The 21,271-nt window shown below is 54.8% G+C and overlaps 6 protein-coding genes across 6 annotated transcripts; 3 read left to right on the top strand and 3 right to left on the bottom strand.

Moving 5' to 3' along the window:
- Nucleotides 1–240: 240 nt before the first annotated feature.
- On the top strand, nt 241–3,573 carry MONBRDRAFT_25095 (uncharacterized protein; the record flags this gene model as incomplete). The annotated part of the gene is made up of 10 exons (XM_001745567.1): nt 241–318; nt 434–562; nt 686–1,278; nt 1,595–1,818; nt 1,938–2,004; nt 2,124–2,212; nt 2,305–2,531; nt 2,658–2,740; nt 2,817–3,360; nt 3,481–3,573. The coding sequence occupies 10 exons, from the start codon at nt 241–243 to the stop codon at nt 3,571–3,573; spliced, it is 2,127 nt and encodes a 708-aa protein (XP_001745619.1).
- Nucleotides 3,574–4,781: 1,208 nt separating this feature from the next.
- On the bottom strand, nt 4,782–10,603 carry MONBRDRAFT_32258 (uncharacterized protein; the record flags this gene model as incomplete). Its single annotated transcript, XM_001745424.1, has 19 exons — nt 4,782–4,930; nt 5,072–5,135; nt 5,251–5,337; nt 5,441–5,550; nt 5,950–6,032; nt 6,573–6,634; nt 6,740–6,930; nt 7,090–7,258; nt 7,443–7,645; nt 7,785–7,912; nt 8,051–8,196; nt 8,368–8,445; nt 8,612–8,738; nt 8,829–8,937; nt 9,034–9,292; nt 9,402–9,974; nt 10,080–10,174; nt 10,269–10,404; nt 10,535–10,603. 19 exons carry the CDS (start codon nt 10,601–10,603, stop codon nt 4,782–4,784), a joined length of 2,838 nt encoding a protein of 945 aa, XP_001745476.1.
- Nucleotides 10,604–11,296: 693 nt separating this feature from the next.
- Nucleotides 11,297–12,234, top strand: MONBRDRAFT_32257 (uncharacterized protein; the record flags this gene model as incomplete). Its single annotated transcript, XM_001745566.1, has 2 exons — nt 11,297–11,758; nt 11,971–12,234. Exons 1-2 carry the CDS (start codon nt 11,489–11,491, stop codon nt 12,232–12,234), a joined length of 534 nt encoding a protein of 177 aa, XP_001745618.1. The 5' UTR covers nt 11,297–11,488.
- Nucleotides 12,235–12,413: 179 nt separating this feature from the next.
- On the bottom strand, nt 12,414–13,689 carry MONBRDRAFT_25092 (uncharacterized protein; the record flags this gene model as incomplete). The annotated part of the gene is made up of 4 exons (XM_001745423.1): nt 12,414–12,527; nt 12,628–12,872; nt 13,011–13,065; nt 13,156–13,689. The coding sequence occupies 4 exons, from the start codon at nt 13,687–13,689 to the stop codon at nt 12,414–12,416; spliced, it is 948 nt and encodes a 315-aa protein (XP_001745475.1).
- A 1,338-nt stretch (nt 13,690–15,027) lies between these two features.
- MONBRDRAFT_25091 (uncharacterized protein) lies at nt 15,028–16,758 on the top strand (the record flags this gene model as incomplete). The annotated part of the gene is made up of 7 exons (XM_001745565.1): nt 15,028–15,141; nt 15,224–15,321; nt 15,452–15,548; nt 15,658–15,960; nt 16,105–16,253; nt 16,329–16,392; nt 16,522–16,758. 7 exons carry the CDS (start codon nt 15,028–15,030, stop codon nt 16,756–16,758), a joined length of 1,062 nt encoding a protein of 353 aa, XP_001745617.1.
- A 577-nt stretch (nt 16,759–17,335) lies between these two features.
- MONBRDRAFT_25090 (uncharacterized protein) lies at nt 17,336–21,019 on the bottom strand (the record flags this gene model as incomplete). The annotated part of the gene is made up of 12 exons (XM_001745422.1): nt 17,336–17,496; nt 17,619–17,904; nt 18,047–18,166; nt 18,257–18,352; nt 18,452–18,538; nt 18,654–18,989; nt 19,098–19,186; nt 19,371–19,422; nt 19,522–20,094; nt 20,147–20,237; nt 20,417–20,868; nt 20,972–21,019. 12 exons carry the CDS (start codon nt 21,017–21,019, stop codon nt 17,336–17,338), a joined length of 2,391 nt encoding a protein of 796 aa, XP_001745474.1.
- Nucleotides 21,020–21,271: the final 252 nt, after the last annotated feature.

The raw sequence follows: 21,271 nt of genomic DNA, 5'->3' as shown, positions 1-21,271 counted from the left end.
TTACGCGCGGTTTCTCATCTTTTTTACGTTTGTGTGCACGATGGCAGCCACACCCGACGGCCTTCCACCATAGACCAACGCCCTCTTGACGCGGTTTGCGTCGCAGTTCATGGCTGACGGTCGCTTCCGGTAAAGGGCATCGTGCTCTGGGTCTGGGTCTGGTAGATTTTAAGCACAACCCGTTATCCAAAGAAGGTTTCCGGTTGGCTTGGGTGGAACCCGGGCTTGAGGTTTGGCACCATGTTGCCCACTTCACCCGTACCCGCAAGGCGCAACTCGCGCATCCCCGTTCGCACCTCCATCGAGGAGCGTGACAAGGTTTGGACAGCTCGCATTCTTGGAATAAACCATCCCGCCGCCTCCGCTTTCTATTTTGTGTCGCATGGCGAGCCGTTGTCATTCACCCCGAATCGCCCCTCTCATACTTACGCAGTCGAGCAAACGAGCCTCAACGGCCCTGGAGCGACGCATTGACGCAGTCCTTAGCAGTGTACGCCTTTACTATCTCGGCAAAGTCGGCCCTTTTGCTTTCCTCATCGGCAACGATGACCAGCGTTACAAGGTACGCACTCACTGCCTCAATGGACCCACCCCTTCAACCCTCGTCACCATCCTCTATGCCCGTTGACACCGCTCATCAGCTTGTCGTCGCGCGGTCACGTTAACAAACTTGTGTCGTCCACAGGTCGTTCTGGGTCCACAGACTTGCTCGGGCTGCCGCCAGGAGCACTGCTGCCACCTGCTGTTTGTCCTCCTCAAGTTGCTCAAACTGCACCGTGATAACCCGCTCATCCGCCGCTCGAATATCCACGATTATGAAATCAAATCCATGGTCAACATGTTCAACGAGGCCGAGGAAGCCAAGAAGCAGCGCTGCTTGAGCCACGCCACCACCCTGGATAGTGAGGAGGGCTGCCCCATTTGTCTCGTTCAGGTCGTCGAGGGTGAATCGGCCACTCGCTGCGCCACTTGTCGCAATGCCATTCACCTGCATTGCATGACCGTCTTGGCCCATGGTTGTCGTGCCATTGGGAAACAAACCAGCTGTCCCATTTGCCGCTCCGAATGGCAAGCCCTCACGGACCCGGTCATCACCGACGAGAGTACCCCCTCCGCCCCGCAACTGAGTGATGCGGCTCTAAAGACAAACGCCGCCAACGCCGCCAATGTTGACCCCGACTCTCTCCTCTGGCTCCCCGAAGAGCACCGCTTACACGCTCGGCGGTGCTTCACCACGCTGGCCACCGACCGCAAGAACAGCGTGCAAGGACTCAAAGAGTTGCTGCTCCAGCATCCCACCCTCGTGGCCACCCATGGACTTGAAGCCAGCCGCCTCTTTGAAAATCTTCTCCGTGACAAAGTCTTGGCGGTGCTCCACACCGTCGCCGTCCTCATCGTAGCCGTCGGCCCTCAACTCCCCACGAGCTGTTGGCCAACCTTGATTGAGGCCATTGTCCTTCGAACTGGTGACTCGGCCCTTGGCATTCAGTGCGTTTTTGATGATATCCCATGCCCGCCCTGCCCGAGAACCAAGCCACGGTGTGGCTGCTCTTTGCCCCGACTCTCCCTAACACCAACCCGTTGTCCCGTTTAGGCAAATGTCCAAGGATCTGCTGTCCGAGCTCATGATGGCGGGCGTGGTGACACTGGACATGATCCTTACCACCACGTGCACGAGTCCACCGCGTCAACACCTGAGCACCCGTCTGCGCCAGTGGTTTGCTGGGCACCTGACCACCCTCATTCATTTGAACGAGCACTACAGCGGCCTCATCTCCGCCTCGCCGACCGTCATTCAAGCAGCTCAACGTTCTGAAGGTGTGCAAACCCCTCGGCTCAAGCAAGACCAGCGGGATGCGAACATACACACGTCATCGTTGGCGCAACCGTGCACACTGCCCCTCATCACTATTCCTGCTTCTTGCGTGGGGAATTAGATCTCAACTTTTTCTCCCCCATCCTTGAGAACTGGCGCACAGCGGTCTTTGCTTCGGGTCATCAACGGTGCGAGATTAGGGCCCGTTTCGCCTCTTCTCAATTCGAGGTCCTAGATGATAGGAGCGCCTCGGGTGGAGACGTTTCAAGCCTCGGGTCTCACCCTGCCGCTTCAACACCACCCATAGTATCATTCGCATGTGGAAGCGCTTGTCCCGTTGTACCGCAGACTTTCGTGCAGATGACACCCTGGCCGCCCAGCAAGCGAGCTCGTCTCGTACGTGTCATGTGCCTCTTTGGTCCTTAAGTCATGCGCTGGTGCTCACTGCTCACCCTCGTACCATGCCTGCTGCAATGTGACACCAACAGCTTCGTGTGAGGCCCTCAGTCAGTGCTCCGGAGAGAGCTTGGTTGCGGACGAATTCGAAGACACCGACTCGTGCGCATCGCCCGAGCCTGCCGCTGTGCCCAGTGTGGACGAAGACTATCGCGAAGGCACTCATTGGGAGCGGCGTGCCCTCTTGGGCCGGGGCGCTACTGGTCAAGTGTACGAGATCAAGGACCTAGCCTCCGGTCAGCTGCTTGCCGTCAAAGAGGTCAGTTTGAGCTTTTGGCTGGACCGGAGTATGGTCGGGATTGAGTCAGCGGCTGCATCAAGCAGACAAATGCGTTGTCAACCGTTGTTTGGTCTTGGCTGATGGTTTCAACGGTGCGACTTGCAGATTGGCCTCCCAGCCACCATGGCCCCGAGCAAGCGAGTATCACAGGTCGCGCGCTTTGAAAGTGAATTTGACCTCATCGACGGGTGAGCCAATGTGCCGCCCTTGGCATCTTGCTGATCCAGGCCCAGTCTCACGCCTGCCCCGTTGTCGAGTGTATAGAATCGGTTCTCACACCAATTTGGTCCGCTACTTTGGTACCAACGCCACGCCTTCGCACGTGTGCCTTTACCTTGAGCTGCTCAAGGGTGGGTCGCTGCTGGATTTGCTGCATGATCAAGGCGCTCTTGACAGTGTGCGAGCGGTGACCTGCCTCGTGCAAGTTGCCAATGGCATCGCGCACCTGCACAAGGCTGGCATCATCCATCGTGACATCAAAGCGGCCAACGTCCTGCTTACGGAAGAGGGTGTCGCCAAGCTGACTGATTTTTCCGATGCTCGTGCTCTGGCTGGGCATGAAACTCAAGAGGGTGAAATTCACTCCACTCATGGCAGCCCAGCCTACATGGCCCCCGAGGTCATCCGAGGCGCCCATATCGGCCGGGCTTCGGACGTTTGGCAACTGGGCTGCCTCTGCATTGAACTCCTCACAGCCCATCCGCCGTGGCATGAGCTCTCCTGCCTCAATGCATTTGCCCTCATGTTTCATATTGCTGGCAGTGACAGCGTGCCTGCTCGTCCCAACACCGACGACGCCCGTCTCACGGTAAGGTCCACCGCGTGCACTGTCATTGTACACCTGCCTGGGCTCTGGATTTGCAAATATGGACAAATTCGCAGAACTCATACCATGTGCTGCTCCTGCACGTGGCTCTCACATGCTCAGGGCTTGATGGATGCCTGTCTTCAGCGAGACCCCGGGGATCGCCAGAAGATTCGTGCCATTCAGCGACTGTTAACTGGATCGGATGAGTCTTGATCAATTGGGGGTTTACGGATGCCGTCTTTTCGTCCGTGAATACCATGCATGTTCTAATGTTGTGTTCCGTCTTGTGTGAGTGGAGTGCCGCATGATTTTTATTTTTTTTTTCTTGCTGGCGCATCACTTTCCTTTTTTTTTTTCTGTTACACGCACGCAAATGTTTGAATGAGAGTGCGCTGCTTCGAGTTTTGTGCTGAACCGTGGGCGCCTGAGACTGCGCGCATCAGCTGTCAATAGTAGCTAGAGAGCTTTTTTTTTCCCGCGTTTTCTTGACATTTTTTTTATTCATGGTATTCTTTGCGCGATGGCCTCTTTATGTCGCCTGTTATTTGTGCTCTTTCCACTGTCATAGAGCTCATGACCTGAGCCCCTTTGTCACGTGCTGTCATGTCTATCTTTTGCTGAGTGCACCATTGCTGTCCATTTTGATAGATGAGCAAAGGCCAGTCTTGCTGGCCGCCTATCAATCGATGTGTGAACATGTTTGACACTTGTCCGAAATTTGCTTTGGTCAATTAGTTGATTAGGACGGCATACTATTTTTGTATAGCATCAAGACAACGGCCACTCAAAGCCTGTGAAAGAACCTCAGCGACCTGCTTGATCAATACCACGAAGCCGCAGTTGGTTGGTAATCCCACGGCCGCCCCTGCAGGAGATAGTGTCCGATTGAGAAAAGTGTGGCAGTGCAACGATGGGCAGGACACGACATCAAGCTAACAAAAGTGCGGACCATGCTGACTCACAAACACCCGAAAGCATCGGATATCCATATTTTGATTGAGCGGTCCTCGCGAATGGGCGCTAATGCACTTGATAACAAGCCATCTGATGTTAAAGTCCCAGTCCCAAAGCCCACGAGGCGGTGTGTGTCATGAGGATGGCTCGTGCGGCCAGGTGCGCCACGCGTCGGGTGACTGCATTGCCAGCGACACGTACGAGACTCGACGTCGATGGCGCAGATAAACTCGAGTTGGTTCACCGACCGAACAGGAAAAATAGGCAAGAGGTTCACGCTCTGCCCACGGTTCGTTGGAACTACATGGGAAAAAAGGGGGTGGATGCGAGCCCAGGAGTTTGTGAGAAATTTTAGTGCACCAAGCTTCCACACAAAGCCTTGGCCAGTGGGCAGCTGTAAAGAGAAAACTGACGCAGCCTTGGTTTGAAGCAGGTGTTCCCAGTCATGCAAGGTCCAGTCATCGTAGCTACCAGGCCCCACACGTGAATATCGGCCATCCAAAGGCCACAACCACGATGAAACTGAACATGATGGTTACGAGGCAGTGGCACAGTAGCTCGTACCAGGCATAGTCAAACTCGTTTGGCTCGGCGGTGGCGGCAAAAACCAGCCCGCCTAAGTGTCCCGGGGCAAGAGAGGGATTGATCAGGAAAATGTGGAGAGCATCATGCTGTGCTTTCAATGCCCGAAGCTTCGGGCCTCGGTAGGCTTTGGCCTGACGAAGAGAGCAGGACAAGCCCGAGACGAGAGTCGTACTATGTACTGGGCAGGTATATCCGAGCGTAGGTGGGCAGATGTCCACGGCAACCAAGGCATGATTCTATCCGTTTGTCGAAGCCACAAGGCGACAGAAGGTTTTTCAGCATGCGACCGTGTAGAAAAAAAAAAAAAAAAAGATATTTAAACTTGAGGGGAAGCCGAGACCGGGCACGGACCAGGCGTTCGACTTGAAGTTTGAACGTCACGTTGCGGCTGAGCCGTGAACAATAGACAGTCGAGTCGTTGCTCTCAACGTTTTTTATCTAGATAGCCGTGTCGGCAAGAGAGATCGGCAGCGAGAGAGCGGTTAGAAGGGATTGATGAGCTAGGGTAGCTGCTGGCGAGCAGTGCGCCAAAGAGCCGGACCTGGTGGGCCTGAGAGAATTGGCCGCCTGTGCACGCCGCAACGTGAAAGGGCAGGGCCTGGAGGCCAGTATCGGACTCGATCTGGTCAATTTCGTTGTGGGATTTTTGCTCTGTGTGCCCCGAACGATCCGCGCAAGACAGACTTTATCAGGCGGCAGCCATGCACGCCACTGAGCGGAAAGCAGCCCAGCAGGGTATGCATTCGCGATGGGTACAACTCACCAAGATTTGGTGCCATGACAGGAACAACGGCCCCCGATGGCGTACGCGTGGTCAGTACATCAGTCATGTTGGCAGCGTTGGTGGCCGTACAGCCAGCCACCTTGCTCTAGGTCAACTGCTGGGCGAACGGACTGGCAGCCGATGAGGGTCCAGGCGAGCCAGAAGACAGTCGAGAGTAGGGAGGCCAGATGTGCTGCAACCATTACAAGCAAATGAATGCCCGCACGACCACTCATCAACGCTTTACACTTTGCAGGCCGCGAAACGTGGTGGCCACCATGGCCAACCCGTGGTCTCGGATTTGGATGACTCCATGTCCCGCTCGCAATCGGCCCATCCCAAATCTTGGCAAGTGATCCCGATAACGTCGCTGAGGAGTCACGAAACATCGCTTGCCGAGTGAGCGAGCGGGTCGATGGGCACCATGAGCAAGCGCGCCGGAGCCCTTGTTGGTTGCCTCAACTGCATGCATGAAAGCAAAAAAGTGAAGCAATGCCTGGCAAAAAAAAAGTGTGTGTGAGAGAAAGAGAGAGAGAGAGAGAGAGAATGGGACAAGGCTGCGCTCGCGTCGTCTCAAGAATGTGACGTGAAGCAGGCTCATCGCAGGCATGTATCGGCCTTGAACTGGAAAAAATTACTGGGCATGGCAGAATCTTGCCGATGGCACGTTGCTTACAGAAAGGTGGGCCATGTGTTGACCAGTGCAGTGTTCGCAAGTCGATTCGAAAGTCATCAGGTGCAAATAGGTGGACATGCAGAGCAGCAACACGCAAGAAAGAAGCCACCAGAAACAACATGGCCAGCGACACATGCCAAGGTGATGAGACGCGTGCAACGCGGGCATGGCAGCGGCCGAGCGGCGTATTCGGCCTGCTCTTCAAATTACTGGTTTTTCTGGACGGCAGCGTACGCTTGTCTCAAGGTCGCGGACAATTTAGACTTGGCTGCTGCAGCTGACCTATTGCCCAGTTCCTGTAGCACAGAAGAGGCCATCGCCGGCAAAAATTGAGCCATTGAGGTGGCAACAAGCCCTTTTTAGCCCATTTCTAAGCACCCCCTTGGTGGTAGCAAGCTGACCTGATGAAGAGCCTGCACAACGGCCAGGGCGTGTGCCTCGCTCATGCCGAGACTCGGTAGCAACTGGGCTTGTAAGTGTGACAGCAGCGGCTCGCCCAAGATGCGCACCAGGCTGAGGAGGAGCAGGGCAATTTCCCCAAGGGCGAGGTTGAACTGAACATCGCCGAGATTGAAGTGGGGGTCGAGCGGAGCTTGCAGGCCAGCCATCAAGATTTCGGTTCGAGCAAATTCCTCAAACCCCTCGACCGCCCGTGTGGGAAGCCATTGATCTACCAGCGCGAGAAGAATAGAGGCACATTGCTTGCGCAACTTTGGGTCATCCAGAGTCAACAACCCGTTGGTAACGGTACCCATGAGCGCCGGGAAGGCGTCCGGATTGACAGTCAAGGCCTCAGCGCACTCGTGCGTCACAACAGAGTGCAGCAACGAAAAGTGGGCGCGCCGGACATCCAGAACTTGTTGTGCCTCCTCCGGAGACTTGTTCTCGCCCTGACCCGCATTCAAGAAGCCGTACAGAGCCTAATGGTACGGCGAAAAAATAATTTGAGATTCCAGAACAAGCGCGGGCAAGCAGTGTACCAAAAAAAGGGATGGGATGCACGAGTTGGCACGTCTTCAAGCCGCTCAAAGTAGCCCCGACTGGCACGCGGGGCGGGGTGGGCGTTCATTTCGCGCCCTAAAGATGGCAAGCGTACACACATACCTCCACCAGAGGAAAAAGTGTTTGCTGCAAAACTGGGAGCACCGCAGCCTTGAACTTGACCACCATGTGGGCCAGTAAAGGGACAAACTCAGTCAGATCCTCAATGGTCGGCTCGGACAAAAGGCCGCGAATGGCTATGGGCATGACAGTGAGCACATCACTCCCCAAAGCCACGACCATGCGATGCAGATACATGCGCACAGCTACATTCACGGACGCCATCCACCACAACACCATGAGCTAGGAAATGAGTGGGTGGAGAAAAGCACGCTAACGTGCTCAAACTTTTGGTTGCAGGACGAGTATCAGACAGGATTGAGGGTCACTCTTGCTGGGACGCACCGCCATGCAGGGTTGAGCGCTCGATGCTCGTGCCAAGCACGGTCACAAAGACATCGAGGGCCTGTTGAAAAACCGTGGTTCCACCACAGGCACTCAAGGTTGCTGCACTAAACCCCTTGCTAAGTCGCCTAGGAACGAACCCCAGCGATGGAGGAGCCGGGGGCGGGGGTGAGCAAGCAAGAAGGGTGATGCACCATCTGAGGCTGGTCCCCACGCGACAACTTTGATCTTGTACCGACTATCGGTGAGACGAGGGAGGGGCTTACGTCACAGAGGAGATGATATGGCTGAGACGGGCGGCCAGAATTGGATGCTCCTCCGATGATGTCTCGGACTGCAACAGCCTCGTCGCAACTTCTTGAAAGGCCTGCAGAAGCGGAAATACCAGAGCACCCAAATCCTCCGCCTTGGTCTACACCCGCAACGCATCGCAACGCGCAGAAAAAGTCTTAGTGCCGTACGATCACGGCCCTGTTCGATCGCAACTCTGGCCTCGCCAGGCAACTTGAAGAACGTGCAAAGTCGGCCGCCCAAGAAGCCAGGCGCTCACAAAGCAACGCACAGAATGAGGCCAGATACATACCGCTGCTGCTTCTGACGACTCGCTGAGAATCCAAGATAAGCCTTCCAGCAAGAAAAGCTGATCCTCGGGTGCCAGCGTCTGTACCAGTGCCAACAGCGTAGGGTGTCAGGCCTGGCACGAATGGATAGTCGAATTGTCGAATTGTCGAATTGTCGAATTGTCGAATTGTCGAATTGTCCCATGACAGGCTCTCAAGCCCCACACTCTAAAAGTTGGGCCATCCAGAACAAGGCCCGCCGCTCACCTCGTTAAGGATCATGTCAAAGGTCAAAAGCTCGGCTAGGCTAGCCTTAAAGGCGGGATAGTATTGGCCCAAATAAGGTCGAAGCGCCCGATCCTTCATCACGGTCATGCCCAAGAGATAGCAGCATCTATTTGGGCCACGCCCAGTGAGCTGGTCAGACAAGAATCTACATTGGCGTTGGCAACGTACACAAGCACGCCACGGGTTGCTCGTGTACCTTGAACGGATGCGCTCATCCGGGTGACGAATACCAAGGGGTCCAAGCATGGTGCTCACAAGTGGATCCACGCTCTGTGGCGATAGGAAACGCACTGCCCGGCCATAGACTGCAACATACCAGTACCTCCCAGTCAACCCGAGTCACCCATGCCACAGGCACAGCAAAGCATACATCAGGATGAGTGAATAGGGTGATCACTCACCTTCAAAAAGCTGTTTGAGAACACCCAAATGGGCATCGGCAGCCACCTGGGCCATGATCGCGTGATCGACCAGGTTGCGCATGCGTATGCGCGCGGGCAAAGCTTCAAACGTTTCACTCTTTGCTGGCAAAGGCACGTACTCCGCCAGGCAGTAGATTAAGTAAAGCACAAGCTCGAGCTCAGTCCAGGGCGCAGAGGCAGCTTGCTGTAACACAGCCAAAATGTTGTCTTCCACGTGATCAAGAACCAAATTCAAATTCTATGACAAAAAAAAAAAACGAGGGGTCATGCACCACAAGAGGGACCTTCATCACCAGCGCAAGGGCACTAGGACATGGACATGCAGCACAAGTGTGGAACCCACGTACCAGAGCACAGACATTGGCAAGAACGGTCTTGAGTTCCTTGCGAAACTCTTCAAATTCTGCCTCATTCTGCGCATCTGTCACGACCAGATCTTCAGGCTCGTGCTTCATCTTGAGAATGGTGATGGATATGAGCTGCTGCAGCAACTGATCGTGCTCGGGTGGCAACTGGCCTTCTTTGGCCTGCTTGTGCAAGGCCAGGTACTCGGTCACGCTGGATAACATCGCATGCGACACATCATCATCCTCGTGTGCATAGGCGGCAAAGGCCAAGGGCAGAACCACCATAAGAAGTCCCATGAGCGCATGTTGCAAGGAGGGCTCGGTGGCTGCCTGAAGCTCCTGCAGGGTGGCGTAGGCTGTGCAGTCCAGGGCACGACCAATCTTGATGAGCAGATCCACGTCGTCAACTTCCATGGCCTGCACGGCCAACTGCTGCAAGCTCGGCCACACTTGCAGAGCCTCAAACACCTGAACCTTTTCTGCTGCCGGCATGCCCTTCAAAGCCATGGCTGCGATGCACTCGCAAGCAGCCTCGGCCATGGGTGACGGCTCGGCTAGACAGCGATGGTAGACCTGACAAAGATAATGTTACCCGACAGGGTCGTGACAAGAGTGAGGACCAGGCTCCGAGCTAAGGCGAGTAGCTCGGCTTGAGTCGTGCGCAGAAGCGTCGCTGACCTGCACTGCGTCGGGACTTGCTGTCAGGTTGATGTCGACCCAGTCTATGTATTCGGCAACAACGTGCAGTGCAAGCGCTGCCGTCTCCACGTCTCCTGTGTACGACCAGGCGCGCCAGCAATGATGACTGAGATAAGCTGTGGATAATTGCATGCTTGCTGCCTACGCACGCCAGACTCCCGTGCGCACCATCTTCGCAGGCAAACACGACACTGTTGAAGCAAGTGGAGAGAATTAGCGGCATGTCTTGATCACGCAGCTGATCCTTGAGCTCGGCATATTGCTCCAGTTCGCGATTGGTGCGATTCAGCTCGCGATCGGCAATCTGCAGAGTTTGAATGGAGGTGCAGGTGAGGAGAGCGGATGGCGGCGTACCCCAGCGTACCCCACATGCGTGCATGCGACATGAGGTAGACTGGCATGGCGCACACGTGAGGTGATTTGAAAGCGCCGACCTTTTCATTGACGGCAAGGAGCATCCGCAAGTAGATATCCAGGCATTGGCGCTCTTGGCACATGGACATGACGTCACCAAAGAAGCTCGACCACATTTGAGGATAATCGTGCGAGAAGCTATCAACACGGCGATGAAGGATGGGATCCAAGAGCAAAGCGCAACAAGGAGTTTTGTGAGTGGTCATTGGCCAAGCCTTTTTCGGCGACGCCAGTACAGCTTGACGATGAGCCGTACATGGAGGCAAGTAGCTGGGCAAATTTATTGCGCAGAAAGGTCGGATGCAGTAAGACACGATCGAGAATGCCAGGGAGGCTTTGGCGGAATTCTTGGCGCAAGTTGCTGGGCCACTCGCCATAGTGCTGACGCGCTACCTCTTCGACAATCTGCCAAAAGTCGTGGCACGACACGAAAGAGGGGCATTCAGGTAGGGGTTAGGTGAACATGGACAAGTGGGCGTACTTGCACGTCGGCAGGGGGAAGACAAAAATGGCCAACAGATGCTTGCCTTGAGGCTTGCAAAGGTAACATCTGTGTTACATCCAATGGTTGAGGTGGAGCGTAACTTGTCCCAGCAGACGCGCCAGCCGCTGCTAGATGTTTGCAGCTCTTGAAGGTAGTGAAAGGCCTGCATGTTTGCGCATCCCCAGCACAGATGGAGATAGAAGATGAGGTTTCTGTTTCTGTAAAAGAGGCCACCGGCGGCTGCGCCAGCCCCGGGTGCCCCTATTGGCTGATAGCATGAATGTGAGGCGCTCACCTCACGACGCTGCTCGGGTGTCGCAGCTGGTGCTACGCTGAGCATCACGGCCTGCTCGAACCGATCCATGATAACGATTCGAAATCAACAAGGCCTGGATCGCAGCGCGTGCTGCCGGCTGAACAGACGCGTTTGGGCTGCGGACTGTGAACAAGTGAAGTCCTCTTGATTGTGGGGGAGAACACAAAAAGCTGAATGGGTCGATCCACCCACTGCCGGGGCGAGGGCTCGCTTGCGGACCACGCAGTTGGCTCACAGCCGCATGATGCCCCAGGCGCAGCGATAAAACAACACGTGGCCAAATGGGCACCAGGCCCAGACAAGTCCAATCAACCGCTGTCCAAAACCAAAGGCAAGTTTGATCACCCTTACATCCCACTGCACCCGTCGCTCAACAAGCCCACCACCCAACAACACTCCAATATCTCAAGCGCCGCCGACCAGAACCAGCCAACAACCAGTCCAGTCCAGTCCAGTCCAGTCCAGTCCAGTCCAGTCGCCCCCCTTCGGGTCGATTCATTCAAAAAAAAAAAAAAAAAAATTGAAATCACGGCACACATGGATGAGAGCGTCCTTGCGATAGTGTGCTAATTGTCAGACTCTTTGATACGATTTGTCAGCATTCAGTTTCACACTCTCTTTCTCTATGTTTCTTTTCTTGTTGTCACATGTGGTAGTTGTGCTATCTCTTCGTGCCTTCATGCCTTTCACTCTCTCGAACTCTCTCTCAAACTCTCTCTCTCTCTCTCAAGCTCTCTCTTCTCTCTCTCTCTCAAGCTCTCTCCTTCTTTGCTCTTTACTTCTCTCTTTCTCAAACCGACCAAACCAATTCATTTCAAGCTCTCTCTCTCTCTCTCTCTCTCTCTCTCTCTCTCTCTCAAGCTCTCTCTCTCTCTCGTACTCTGGTACATCTTCAGATGCTTTGCTGTTGCTTTCCTTGAGGAAGTTGATAAAGACGATTAATTCGATTCGCTTCGCGTGGCGGCAGGGAGCGATGGAGGCAGGGGGCATTTAGAGACAAAGGCACACCACTGCGTCTGTGGCTCGAACCTGGGTCAGAAAGAAACAACGGGACAACAACGGGTCAGTAAATGGTTGGGAAGCAGCCAGCAGAGCATGGTCAGGAGTGCGGTGTTGCAGCGGCACTACGGCGAGCTGCAAGCTCGAGGAGCTTGGTTTGCATGGTCACGGCTGCAGTTAGCTGCTCCGGATTTGCCAAGACCTTGTTGGAGCGCTATGGAGGATATGGGATCAAAAGGAAAAACGATGAGCTGAACAGGGCACTGAAGCGCAGTCAAAGTAGAACAAGACACTGAGCAACTGCCAGCGCTCACCTCGACCACTCCGAGTTTGCGGCGCCAAACCTCGGTAATACGCTCCATCTCTTTGGATAGAGACGAGAAAGGAAAAAGAACACTAGAGGTGAGCTTGCAAGCAAAGCAGGTGACCCGGATTGGGGCCGCAAAGCTGAACCCACCATCTTGATGCTCGCGCTCAAGACGCTCGAGGGTACGCGAATGTTGCTCCATCAAGAGTCGGAGCTCGGCCTGCCGATGTTTGTGAACCTTGCGCAGTTCCTCTGGGGTACACAACAGCCAGCGAGGTGGAAGGTAGACTGGTTAGCATGGGCCTTAAAAAAAAAAAGAAAGAAAGACAGTCTCAGAGCAAGGCTCAAGGTGTCAGTGTTTAGGCTCCAGCCGTGCTGAGCGTCGCCCACCTTCGAGCGTGTCCTGAAACGCAGTGGCTGCATCCCGGGCTTGTTGCTTGATTTGCTAAGAGTGGACATGCATTGCGCGGTGCCGAGGGTCAGGCAGGCAAGGTGTGCAGTTTGACGCAGCGTACAGCCTCGATACAACACTGACAGCAATCTCTTGGGCGTAGTGGGCATGGAGCTTGGACTCGGCTTGAGCCACCAAGTCTTGGCGAATGCGCAATTCGCGAGTGGAAGCATGAGTGCGCATCATCGAGTCAAGACGCTTGATTTCATCTCGTGCCTCGGCAAGCTGTTCCTCGTAGCGGCGGGCCACGCTGCCCTCACGATGGCAGAGCTGGTTGTTTTCGGCCAGTGTTTCTTTGAGGCGCAGATCAAGGCCTGCCGCGCGCAGGCGTTCAACCTGCACCTCCTCGGTCAGCTCGCTTATTTTTTCCAGCAAGGTGCTGCGCTCGTTGAGATAAGCAGCCTCGTCAAAGACGTGCAACGCTTTGGCGGGCGATGCCGGTTGCGGCAGCTTGTGAGGGTCGACCTTGTGCTTAACCAGCATCTTGCGCAGGATCTCAATCTCCTGCTGCAAGGCAGCGGCATGCTGCTTGTGGTACAGCGACTGGCGTTGCCAGTCGATGACCTCCTGCTTCAGCCGCGACACCGATTTGGTCGGTGCCTCTTGATTCTCGGCCATGTTCCGCCCACAACTGGAATCAACTCCATCAAGAAGAGGCAAGCTTTGATCAAAAAACGTAGCTTTGCCTCTATCCCGCCGCCATCGAGCGGGGTCTAGCTCTGTCCACTCCGGCTCCGGCTAACCAAGGCATGCACATCGAGTTAGCAGCAGCAGCAGCAAACGTTTTTATCGGCTGCAACCGGAGAAAAACCAGTCATGCTTCAAGACACACATACACGCACACGCCCCCTCGCCCTTGATATCCCCATCTCCCACCGCTGGCAGCGCCCGCATCGCCGCCGCCGCCATCGTCGTCGTCGTACCTCAAATCTTTGAAAAAAAAATTAAAATTCAAAAAAAAAAATTAAAAAGTGTTGTGTTGACAAAACGCACAACACACACACGCAAGGCTGTTGAGAGGTACACCTGACGGCCAGGAGAAATGCAGAGAGTACGTATAAATTATCAAATGTACCAGAGATATAGAAAAGTCCATCAATTCACAAGCTACAATCCAAAGCCAAACTAGACTTTTATTCCCACCTCAGAAGAAATCCAGAGAATTTCATTGTCCATAGCAGGATTCAGAGAGTCTTGTACAGCCCCATCGTATTTCAGAGAGAAAGCGAGCCCAACCTGACCATCACCAGGAAGACAAGCATTCAAAGTGTAGTATTTTACACACTTCCGCAGGTGCACTGTTGGAACAACTGCAAGAAAACAACAAAAAAAAATTTTCGTATTTTGGGCACTCGACGAGAAACGGCAGCGGTGCGGTAGCACGGCTCGAGGATTGGCTTTAACATCTGCCTGGACGGGGGATCTAAACACCCGGGAAGCGCTCTTGGTGAGCATTGTTGGTGGGTTGCTTTTGGATCGGAGAAGAACGCCGATTTGCTGCTGGTGGCCGCGCGGTGTGACAGGTACGAGGCTTGGTCCAGTCGCGCACCGCCCCTTCGTCCGCTGGTCATGTCGAGCGTGACGAGTGGGGGGATAGGGGCATTCCTCGTGCTTGACGGGTCATGCCCATCCCTCAAGCCGCCTCGCTCGCTCAATTCAACTGCATGGGCAGTTTGTGCTGTTCTTTTCGCTGCTTGGACTGATTCCTCCGGCTGATTCTCTCCTCCATTGGCTGCAGACCTCGCGATTTGGTCACATCTCGCCCTTTGGGCCTGTCGTGAACTCGAGCCAAAACTGAAACTTCAAGAGCCCAGAGCACTGCTCATTGTCTTGGCAGTCGGGTCGACCCTGCACGACTGAGAACCGCCACCGACGGTGTTGTAAGCCGATACCCGTGCTGCGGCAACACACACGCCGCCCCCGCATCGGTCGTACGCCCCCATCTGCAACGCAAGTATGGATGGTCCCACTTCCAAGCTAAAAAAGGTCAAGGCATGGAAATCCAAGGGCAAGGCTTTCCGGCAAGCAGATCCCCTCCTTGCCGTGTTGCAGTGGGGTGTCGATCACACGGTGGGTCCTTCTGTTGGTGCGCGTCGCATGCAGGTGTTGCCGTATAGATCCCACTGATGGTCATGCCGCACCCTCTGCTTAGATGACGCAACTTGAATACGTCCCAGTCAAAGAGTTAATTTTGGTCGAAGATTTCAAAGCTCATAGCAAGATTGCCGTCGCCAATCACCTCTACAACGAGTACGCCCATAAACCTTGTCTTGAAAAGGGGATAAGGTCACGGATAGAGACCCTCGGCCTGCTTGCGCACAAAAGCTCGTTACTCTCACGCGTCTGCACCTATTCGTGCCTTTGTTGGTGGGGCTGATAGTCACGAGCTGCCAAGCAAGTTCAAGGTGAAAGAGTACTGCCCTCTGGTCTTCCGCGATCTTCGACGTCGTTTTCAAGAGGACATGGACGACTATTTGGTACGAGAATTTGCAGCCATATCTGGCGCACAGTACCTCACCGCGTGCATGGCATTGGGCGATGCTCGTGTCCTGATCTGCCCATGCGCTGTGTCCGGGATCTTTATAGTACTCCTTGTGTGAAGGTCCATTGGCCCCGCGCTCCTCCTCGGCTCGGACTGGGTCACATTTTTACGTGTCGCACGATCAGCGCCTGGTGCTCAAGTCGCTGTCCAAGGAGGAGGTTTTGCAGTTTCATCACACTTTTCAAGCCTATCACTCGCATATCGTTGAGTTGGGGTGCCGCACGCTGTTGCCCCGCTATCTCGGGATGTATCGCATCACCGTGCACGACAGGGACTCTTACGTTGTCATCATGAACAGCGTCCTCAGCGCCCAAACCGATGCACCCCCCCAGCTCTACGATCTCAAGGTCAGTGGGCCACGCTTTGCACTCCTGCAAGGAGCCGTCGTGGACTGCGTCAGGACGGGAGCCTTGGCGAGTGTAATCGTTGACGCTCTATATGCGACATCACTGACGAGAGCTTCTTTGTGTGGCCTCCTGTGTGCCGCGTAGGGTTCGACCTTTGAGCGCCATGCCACAGAAAAGGATCTGGAACAAGACGTACCGGTCCTGAAGGATGGGGATTTTCTTCAGCGCAGTATGAGGCTGGAACTCGGCACACATCGCGCTGACTTTTGCGACCGCCTAGCTCATGATGTCAGGTAAGAAGGCCTTGGGCAATCAATGACTCTGGTTCAACCCTGTCACCCGTCCTGATTCCGACTCTCTGGACCTAGAATGCTGGAGCACCTCAATCTGATGGACTACTCCCTCCTGCTGGCGGTGTATCGGCGAGCGGATGTGCGTGGCGATTCATCTCCCGGGCTGTCTTGCTGGAGGTTTTGGGGAGGATCTAATTTTGGAGTAATTTTGGGATAATTTTGTGGCAATTTTTTATAATATTTTTTTTTTTTTCTTTTTGCTTGTTAGATTGAGGATGTGGACGCCTTCGTGCAGGATGCGTACGCATTGCCTTTGGCGTCGCCCGACCAGGAGTACTTGTACTGTGCTGGCATCATTGATGTCTTGACCGTATACAACCGCAAGAAAAAGGCGGCTCACGCGGCCAAAACGGCCAAGCACGGCAAGGCCGCTGAATTTACCACGGTCAACCCAGAGCAATACGCCCATCGCTTTCTTGAGTTCTTGACTGCTGCTGCGAAATAATGGTGGCAGTTCTTCTGCGCCGGCTGTGGAACCTTGCTTGTTTTTCCCCGCCTTCTGACTGGCTGCTGTGACTTTATAATGTCCATTCGGGCGTGTTTTTTTTATTGTTGTTTTAACTTTACCAGTCGAATCCTTCATCATCAACTTTGAAAGTTGTTTAGAGTGTGAGTGTGTCTGGCGACTATTGAGAGCGGACAAAGGTGCAAGGCGCTGGCGCTATCGCCGCCCCAGAATGGCCGGATATACCAGCCACCGAAAGGAAACCGAAAGCAAGATAAGGTAGAACGAGCTTGAATTTCGACGGTGCAAGCAATAACGTGTCAATGGTCAAGCAGTTGCGCTGGCAACCACAACGTGGACCACGGCGACAGCTAAAAAGAAGACCGAGTTGACAGAGCAAAACAAACCAAAAAACAGGAATAGCCAAGACAACGGTATTTAAAAAAAAAAAAACTATCTGAGCATGAAACAAATCGCAAATGTGGCTACAGGCACGATTGCTCGAGCCGGCAATGCTTGACACGAGGACTAAAACACCGGAGGGAACACGGTGTTTGGATGCACAGTTGAACCACGATCAAAAGCTGCTCTCTGTGGTCATGGAGGGTGGAGCATTTAGCCGTTTGCTACGTTTTGGAGTGCCGGCCTCCGTGCTCTTGGAGGACGGGGGCAGCCGATATTCGAGATCCTGCAGAGACTGCAGCAAACCACGAACGCGCTCATCATCCTCAAGGCTCGCTGCAGTTTGGTCAAACGAGCAGACAGGTGAGGCAGACGTGGTGAGCCATTCGCGGCGAGCAGCAGGTCTCGGCCACTCGACAAGACAAGCTGTCCAAGCGCTGTGGGTGCAGTCTACGTACCGGGTCCAAAGCACTCAAGCACCTTGTTCACAAACCGGCAAGCATACATCAACCAGCGTACAAGCTCGTCGCTGCCATTGCCAGCACCACCTCGTCCGGGCGAGGTGACCATGTCCTCCAAAGTGGTTTCGGAAATGCCGACAATGTGTTGGAGCAAGCTGGTGCAGCTCTGATGCATGCTCGCCGCCAACTCGTCGTTGTCACGCAAAGCTTTTTGGAACAAGACATCTCGGTCCTTGAACGCCACGGTCTTGGCCGACTGCTTGCCAACTTGACGATACAAGTCCTACATCAAGGTTTGTCGCATGGGCGAGGCAGAATCAGGCAGCAGCAAAATACACCCAGTGCAAGCCTTCTCGGCCCACATTGCCAAGAACAGAAGCCCTTGCGAACAATGCTTCGAAGTCACACAGGCCCAAAGCACCTACGCGAGCAATGGAAATGCGCTTGATGACATCGTCAAAGTGTTTGCAAACGGTTGGGCGTCCCTGCTTGACGGTGTAGTGGTCGAAGATATCCTGCAGCAGCTCCAGATTGCTTTGCAGAGCCTGCGTCAGCCAAGGGGGGTTTAAAAAACATGCAAGTCAAAGTGCAGGCAGCTCCAGGTGGGGGGGTGGGGGGGGGAGCGCGACACAAACCTTCAAGCATAGGGACTGAGCTTGCTCTGCATAATCCGGACAGAGAGTGGCCAGCATGGCTGATTGCTGCAGTGCTTCCATCAGCAGTTCTTTCAACTATCAAAATTATTGGCCATCCAGGCACACGCCAATGACTTGACCCAGGACGGCAGTCACATCTGGTTTCATATGCATCATCCAAGCACACAATCTCACCTCGCGAGCACGCAAAACGCGAAAGCCTGTACGTTTCATACTAGCCATGTCACGCTCCAAGCGCGCCAGAAACGCAACCGGGATGGCCTGCAAGCACGTCAAAGAGCCCGGGGACCGGTGAGAGCGCGTCTCTCACACACAGGATCGTGGTCTCTGAAGGCGAAAGCAACAACGGCGACCGAGCACGCGGGGATTGCTTTACCTTCATAAAACCCCATGCATCATCAAGGAGTTGGACTTCAGTGGCGAGGCCCAGCTTGGTCCAAGTTTGGCCAAAGGTTTGCAGGCAAGCACCCCAGCGGTGTTGCTTCTCGCGGAAGAGATCGCGCAAAGCTTGTAGGTGGGCACCAAAGTCACGCAGCTCGGGTAATCCATTCTCCAACGAGTCTGTGATGTCATCGGTAACCTGCACGTACTCGACGAGGGTCTCCAGCTTGGACTCCAAAGCCTGCCAACCCTCGAGCTCGGCCTTCATCTGTTTTGAGCCTCCGGGGTACCACTGCGAGCAACCATCCAGCGCACTCACGACTGCTCGAGCCTGCAGCAAAGAAATCAAGATGCCAAAATGTCAGATACGTGCTCAAGTTTGAGTTGATTAATGAGCGTCCACGCATATGCAAGGCAACAAGCGCCGTGGGCCACGCACGTCATCCAGAGTCTGAGGAAGATCGGTGGCCAGACGACTGGCAATCTCAGCAATTTCGGCACGCTTGAGCTCTGCTGCGCTCAAAAACTCTGTGGGTTTGAAAGAAAGGACGACAACAAAAGCAAGCGGTGAGGGGCGGAAGCAGAATCATGTTGAATGAGATATAGGGAAGGAAGTGGCGCGATGGGCGTGCAATTCTCCATAACAGGGCTGGCGCAACGTGACGTCTTGGCTCGCGCAGATCGGTCAGCAGCAGATGCAAAGCAAACATACGGTCCAATGTAATCTTGCGAGCTCGGCATTGGATCTCAGCCCAGCGTCGGGTCTGACATGGACACCAGCAATTTGCGCACATGAACAAGCGGGCAGATACGAGCGACGCATGCAAACACTTGTGTCACTGTCGGGCAACAAGCTGGCGTACCTTGTCATCCAGTTTTGGCTGATCGTCCTTGCTCACTGCCTGTTTTTTGGTAATGCGACTGCGGAGGCGCTGCTCCATCATGGAGAGCTGGTTGAGCTTGGCAGGCTTGGCTTTGTTGGCTGTAGCACCGAGCTGAAGACCCATGCCCGGCGGGGGAGGGGGTGCAGGTGCGCCTGGCGGAGGTGGCGGTGGAGGTGGCGCCGGCACACCACTGGCAAGTGCTGGCGGGGCTGGCGGGGCAGGGGGTGGCATCGGGGCAGCCGAGACTGTCGTCGGCGGCTTGGGGCTAGCATCTTGTGTGTCGGTGGCTATGGCCAGAGGAGAGTCAGTCGTGGCAAGAGGATGTGCTCGCTTGGCAATCGCCTGAGGTTCACTCGAAGCGGTGGAATCTTTGTCGAGGGCAGCCGCAGCAAGCTGCTCAGCGAGGGAACCGGGCGCTGGCGATGAGGCAGGTTCAATCTCGGGTTGTGGTTCTGGTTTGTCGTCGATCAGAGCCCGAAGGCGCTGCTTGGATGACTGCGGGTTGAGGTGTTTGTACATGAGTCGAGCGTAGACGTCTGACTCGTGGCTGTGCTTTGATGGGTCAGGAAAACTTATGCGTCTATGCATGCAAATGCGGCCGTACCTGCACTGCTGCTTTCATGGGCTTGGAAGTGGGTTCATTTTCGTCAACTTCATTTTCGGAGCGCAACTCCTCGGCGTATCGACGGCGGTTTCTATCATGCATAACGGCCGATGGGCACCGACAATAGCATGTCAAAAACATGCAGCAAGGGGAAGTGAGTCTTTGAGACAGACCGGGGGTTCGGGGAGCACCATCGTAATCGACACTAGACCGGGTCGTTTTAGAGCAGGCTGACTGAGCGCACGCGTGGTTGCGGTCAAGGAGACGCACCGGTGTCGGCGGCTGTTCGGCGTGAGAATGGACTGTCGGTATTGCTCGCGAAGCAGATCGCGGCGTGTCAGCGTCTTGCGCCGAGTGTTGGCGGGTGAGGAAGCGCCAGCATGCTCATCCTCAATCTTCAACATGGTCATTTTTTCGACGATTCGCCCACTGTTGCGATCGGGCGTGACCACGGTACCGCGGGCCTTGAGCTTTTTCAGTTGGCGTGGTCGCATGGCTGGCTCCTGATTTTCGGCATCATCGGTGCCCACAATGTTAACAGCGCGGGTAAGCAGATCCATAAAAGCTGTCCAGGTAGAGTTGATGGCGGGCTTGCGGCGCGCATCTTGAGGGCGCGTGCTAGGGGCGTGTCGGCTGCTCACGAGCGGCTTGGGTCGCTTTGTACCTCCCAAGGTCTTTGCCGCAACGGTTGGAGACAGACGTTTGGCGAGCTGGCGCTCCGCCTGGAGGATCGCAAACACAGGAGGAATTAGCAAGGGCACAGAGCAATGCCAATACGCGCAAGTCACGGATCTGCATTGAAGATCGTCAACACTCGGTACTAACTGGAGAGCGGTTGAGGTCTCGGGTTTGGAGGGCCTTGCGCGACGCCATTGTGACGTCGTGCTACCCAGTTGTGGGTCGAGTTTCAAAACCGGGACAGCTGCCGTAACCTTGCCCGATTACGAGCACCACCGGAACACATCCGCCTCTGAACAGACAGCGAGAGTGAGAGAGAGAGCGAGTGTGTGTGTGTGTGTGTGTGTGTGTGTGTGTGTGTGTGTGTGTGTGTGTGTGTGTGTGTGTGTGTGTGTGTGTGTGTGTGTGTGTGTGTGTGTGTGTGTGTGTGTGTGTGTGTGTGTGTGT

This window comes from Monosiga brevicollis, genomic scaffold (genome assembly GCF_000002865.3).
Source record: "Monosiga brevicollis MX1 MONBRscaffold_9 genomic scaffold, whole genome shotgun sequence".
Lineage (NCBI taxonomy): Eukaryota > Choanoflagellata > Craspedida > Salpingoecidae > Monosiga > Monosiga brevicollis.
This window is presented reverse-complemented; position numbering and strand designations above follow the sequence as displayed.